At 40.0% G+C, this 6,223-nt stretch overlaps 1 protein-coding gene across 1 annotated transcript in view; it reads right to left on the bottom strand.

Annotated features, from left to right (window-relative positions):
• The window catches only part of LOC135535397 (syntaxin-binding protein 5-like), a gene marked incomplete at both ends in the record, with an annotated part of 20,272 nt that extends 16,420 nt beyond the window's left edge, over positions 1–3,852 (bottom strand). Inside the window, one exon of the mRNA XM_064962071.1 lies at positions 3,789–3,852. Within this exon, the coding sequence (XP_064818143.1) occupies positions 3,789–3,852 (64 nt within the window). The remainder of the gene's footprint in view (positions 1–3,788) is intronic.
• Positions 3,853–6,223: the final 2,371 nt, after the last annotated feature.

Below are 6,223 nucleotides of genomic sequence, written 5' to 3' on the forward strand. Positions count from 1 at the left end.
GTCGGAAATTTTACATACACCTTTAGCCAAATACATTTAAACTCAGTTTTTCACAAATCCTGACATTTAATCCAGTAAAAATCCCTGTTTTACATCAGTTAGGATCACCACTTTATTGTAAGAATGTGAAATGTCAGAATAATAGTAGAGAATTATTTATTTTGGCTGGTATTTCTTTCATCACATTCCCAGTGGGTCAGAAGTTGATATACACTCAATTAGTATTTGGTAGCATTGCCTTTAAATTGTTTAACTTGGGTCAAGTGTTGGGTAGCCTTCCACAAGCTTCCCACAATAAGTTGGGTGAATTTTGGCCCATTCCTCCTGACAGAGCTGGTGTAACTGAGTCAGGTTTGTAGGCCTCCTTGCTCGCAAACACCTTTTCAGTTCTGCCCACAAATTTTCTATAGGATTGAGGTCAGGGCTTTGTGATGGCCACTCCAATACCTTGACTTTGTTGTCCTTAAGCCATTTTGCCACAACTTTGGAAGTATGCTTGGGGTCATTGTCCATTTGGAAGACCCATCTGCAACCAAGCTTTATATTCCTGACTGATGTCTTGAGATGTTGCTTCAATATATCCACATCATTTTCCTACCTCATGTCGCCATCTATTTTGTGAAATGCACCAGTTCCTCCTGCAGTAAAGCACCCCCACAACATGATGCTGCCACCCCCATGCTTCACGGTTGGGATGGTGTTCTTCGCTTGCAAGCCTCCCCGTTTTCCTCCAAACATAACGATGGTAATTATGGCCTAACAGTTCTATTTTTGTTTCATCAGACCAGAGGACATTTCTCCAAAAAGTACGATCGTTGCAAACCATAGTCTGGCTTTTTTATGGCGGTTTTGGAGCAATGGCTTCTTCCTTGCTGAGCGGCCTTTAAGGTTATGTCGATATAGGACTCGCTTTTACTGTGGATGTAGATTGTAACGGTTTTCTTGAGTTGAAGGCAATGACAATGATATGACAATGATATGGTTCTCTGATTGAGAACCATATCAGGCCAAACATAGAAACATAGAAATAGACAAACTAGACATGTAACATAGAATGCCCACTCAGATCACACCCTGACCAAACAAAACATAGAAACATACAAAGCAAACTTTGGTCAGGGTGTGACATAGATACTTTTGTGCCTATTTCATCCAGCATCTTCACAAGGTCCTTTGCTGTTGTTCTGGGATTTATTTGCACTTTTCGCACCAAAGTAAGTTCATCTCTAGGCGACAGAACGTGTCTCCTTACTGAGCGGTATGACGATTGTGTTGTCCCATGGTGTTTATACTTGCATACTATTGTTTGTACAGATGAATGTGGTACCTTCAGGCGTTTGGAAATTGCTCCCAAGGATGAACCAGACTTGTGGAGGTCTACAGTTTTTCCGAGGTCTTGGCTGATTTCTTTTGATTTTCCCATGATGTCACGGAAAGAGGCATTGAGTGTGAAGGTAAGCCTTGAAATACATCCACAGGTACACCTCCAATTGACTCAAATGATGTCAATTAGACAATCAGAAGCTTTCCTAAAGCCATGACATAATTTTCTGAATTGTCCAAGCTGTCAACTTAGACGTCTGACCCACTGGAATCGTGATAGACTGAATTATAAGTTAAATAATCGTTGGAAAATGACTTGCGTCATGCACAATGTAGATGTCCTAACCGACTTGCCAAAACTACAGTTTGTTAACAAGAAATATGTGGAGTGGTTGAAAAACGAGTTTTAATGACTCCAACCTAAATGTATGTACATTTCCAACTGTAGCTTCTCCACTCTGTAACTCTGTCTCTGATCACACAGGCGACTCTATGGCTAACCAGACACAAGCGGCTTTACAAAATTAAAAACAATAGCAATATTAAGTTTAATAGAGAAAGTACAGAAAGTTTTTTGGCATTTATAGTCTCTGTCAACCTCGCCTACTACATTTCGTAGCCAGGTTCTGTAGCCACATTGGACATCATGTGACTGGAGGCGTCTGTAGAGCGTTGATGACTCGGGCAATGACGCGGTGCAACCTATACTGCCTTGACAATCATTTGCGGTACCATGTCTCTCTCTCTCTCTTTCTCTTTCTCTCTCTCTTTCTCTCTCTCTCTCTCTCTGTGTCTGTCTGTCTGTCTCTCTCTGTCTCTCGCTCTCTTCTCTTGCTCTCTGTCTCTTGCTCTCTGTCCATTGCTCTCTGTCTATGTCTCTCTCTCTCTCTCTCTCTCTCTCTCTCTCTGTCTCTGTCTTCTGTCTCTGTCTCTCTCTGTCTCCCTTCTCTGCCACTGTCTCTCTCTCTCTCTCTCTCTCTCTCTCTTTCTCTTTCTCTCTCTCTTTTTCTCTGTGTCTGTCTGTCTGTCTCTCTCTGTCTCTCGCTCCCTTCTATTGCTCTCTGTCTCTTGCCCCCTCTGTCCATGTCTCTCTCTCTCTCTCTCTCTCTCTCTCTCTGTCTCTGTCTCCCTCTCTGCCACTCTCTCTCTCTCTCTCTCTCTCTCTCTCTCTGTCTCTCTCTCTCTGTCTCTGTCTCCCTCTCTGCCACTGTCTCTCTCTCTCTCTCTCTGTCTGTCTCTCTGCCACTGTCTCTCTCACTCGCTCTCTGTCTCTCTTTCTGTCTCTCTCTGCTTGTGTCAGTTTATGTTGTATGTAATGTGTAGGAATTTACATGTACTAATTATTCTTTACATATTCTTATTGTTATTGTCATACCTCTGCTGTTGGGAAGACAGGATGTGAGGCATCTTTGGTAGGACAGGGCCATGTATGACTGTACACATGGAAGTCTGTGATTTACTAAAATTAAAAGGAATTAACTTAACTACTACCACTGTTTTTGTCATTTGACAAAAAATATGGCTAAGACCTAATACCAAGTCAAAAATGAAGTCTGACTCTAAGAAAGATTGCTTCCACATACTGCCTCTGACTCATCTTGCTCCCCTTACCTGTCTCCATGACACTGATTGGCTCTGACATACACACCCACACACTCAGAGAAACAAAAAACATGAAATGGCAAACCTCTCGAAGGCAGAATTCAAATATTGATAAGTCCTTTGGAAGGCAGAAAAAGTCTGATGTGCTTCAGGCAATAAATCCAAAACATACTCAATATCCCCTGCGACTGATCTCTCCCCCTCTCCCCGTCTCCCCGTCTCCCGTCTCTCCGTCTCTCCGTCTCCCTCCCTCCCCCCTCCCCCCCTCTCTCCCTCTCTCCCTCTCTCCCTCCCTCTCTCCCTCTCTCCCTCCCTCCCTCCCTCCCTCCCTCCCTCTCTCCCTCTCTCTCCCTCCCTCTCTCCCTCTCTCCCTCCCTGACAGCATCTTACATTTTATGTCACACGAACAGCCCACGCACATAGAGCGCCAGTAGTTCTTCCACGGCGAAATCCCCCTAATGCCTCCGTGCCCCCGGCAAACCGCCCCGACAACACTGACCACGGCCGTCCTCATAACAGTCCTGACCCACGGTGCTGACACAGACACAGGTCTGTCCCCACTGGGGAATGAGGACGGGGACAGCCAATAGCAGAAGGCGCGCAGTAAATCCGAAGGCCAGGAGTGACTCATTTTGGTGTCGTGTTGGGTCATTGATCCTGTATAGAAAATAGCAAGTCTAAGAACAGGCAGCAGTCTGTGTAGCAGAGAGACAGCCAGCTCCAGGCTACACTGATCCACCAGGCAGACCCTCCTATGGTAACAGGTGACAGAGAGTAAGGGGTAATCTCCGGGTTTCTGCTAGAGGAGAGAAAGGAGGGAGGTATGGAGTTGTGTTATTGTGTTTATTCTTCCTCCAACTCACCTTGCATTCATCCTTCGGGCTGTCACTCAGATGGACTACGGGTCCTGGATGGGCTTTAGTTGCTCTGTCGATGAGAGAAGGAGAAGGAAAGGGTCTATCAGGTTAATAAGGACATGAGTGCAGATGTTTTCAGAATGATAGCCGAGGGACGGTGCAAAACGCTGCCATCTACTTTAAACGAATCATTTTTTAAGTGTTTTTACCTGCTGTAAACAAATAGATACATGTTTCAGACTACAGAGTAGCAAAAACAACTGCATAGTGACGAGCGACCTTCAGCTTCAGAGCCGGCAAAGCCAAAGAATCAAGCATCCGTTCACTACACGAGGGAATTACAGAAATAACGCTGAATGCAATAGAGAGCAGGAACCAGCCTTTATTTGGCAACAGCAGAGGTATACATTACCTGGTTCAGGTGGAAGGCACTGTAACATCACCATTACAGTCATACATAACCTGGACCTATAGTAACATCACCATTACAGTCATACATAACCTGGACCTATAGTAACATCACCATTACAGTCATACAGTAACCTGGACCTATAGTAACATCACCATTACAGTCATACATAACCTGGACCTATAGTAACATCACCATTACAGTCATACATAACCTGGACCTATAGTAATATCACCATTACAGTCATACATAACCTGGACCTATAGTAACATCACCATTACAGTCATACATAACCTGGACCTATAGTAATATCACCATTACAGTCATACATAACCTGGACCTATAGTAATATCACCATACAGTATTACAGTAATACTATAGTAACATCACCATTACAGTCATACATAACCTGGACCTATAGTAACATCACCATTACAGTCATACATAACCTGGACCTATAGTAATATCACCATACAGTATTACAGTAATACTATAGTAACATCACCATTACAGTCATACATAACCTGGACCTATAGTAATATCACCATACAGTATTATAGTAATACTATAGTAATATCACCATACAGTAGTATAGTAATATCACCATACAGTATTATAGTAATACTATAGTAATATCACCATACAGTAGTATAGTAATACTATAGTAACATCACCATACACCATTATAGTAATACTATAGTAATATCACCATACAGTAAAGCTATAGTAATATCACCATACAGTATTATAGTAATACTATAGTAATATCACCATACAGTCATACATAACCTAGTTCAGGTGGCCCTGCAGAAGGCACTGCAAGCTGAAACACTGGTCATGTATATTCATTCAAATGTGAGAGTAAATATATTTATATAGTGTTGAATCTTGTATTATTCAGCAGTAAAGTAACATCACCATACAGTATTATAGTAATACTATAGTAATATCACAATACAGTAGTAGTACTATAGTAACATCACCATACAGTATTATAGTAATACTATAGTAACATCACCATACACCATTATAGTAATACTATAGTAATATCACCATACAGTAGTATAGTAATATCACCATACAGTATTATAGTAATACTATAGTAATATCACCATACAGTAGTATAGTAATACTATAGTAACATCACCATACACCATTATAGTAATACTATAGTAATATCACCATACACCATTATAGTAATACTATAGTAATATCACCATACAGTATATAGTAATACTATAGTAATATCACCATACAGTATTATAGTAATACTATAGTAATATCACCATACAGTAGTATAGTAATACTATAGTAACATCACCATACACCATTATAGTAATACTATAGTAATATCACCATACAGTAGTATAGTAATATCACCATACAGTATTATAGTAATACTATAGTAATATCACCATACAGTCATACATAACCTGGTTCAGGTGGCCCTGCAGAAGGCACTGCAAGCTGAAACACTGGTCATGTATATTCATTCAAATGTAGAGTAAATATATTTATATAGTGTTGAATCTTCGTTTATTCAGCAGTAAAGTAACATCACCATACAGTATTATAGTAATACTATAGTAATATCACAATACAGTATAGTACTGTAGTAACATCACCATACAGTATTATAGTAATACTATAGTAACATCACCATACATTATTATAGTAATACTATAGTAATATCACCATACAGTAGCATAGTAACATCAACATACAGTATTAGAGTAATAGTATAGTAATATCACAATACAGTAGAATAGTAACATCACCATACAGTATTGTAGTAATACTATAGTAATATCACAATACAAGTATTGTAGTAATACTATAGTAATATCACCATACAGTATTATAGTAATACTATAGTAATATCACCATACAGTATTATAGTAATACTATAGTAATATCACAATACCGTAGTATAGTAACATCACCATACAGTAGCATAGTATAGTAACCTCACCTTACATTATTACAGTAATACTATAGTAACATCACCATACAGTATTATAGTAATACTATA

This window comes from Oncorhynchus masou, unplaced genomic scaffold, assembly GCF_036934945.1.
Source record: "Oncorhynchus masou masou isolate Uvic2021 unplaced genomic scaffold, UVic_Omas_1.1 unplaced_scaffold_4877, whole genome shotgun sequence".
Lineage (NCBI taxonomy): Eukaryota > Metazoa > Chordata > Actinopteri > Salmoniformes > Salmonidae > Oncorhynchus > Oncorhynchus masou.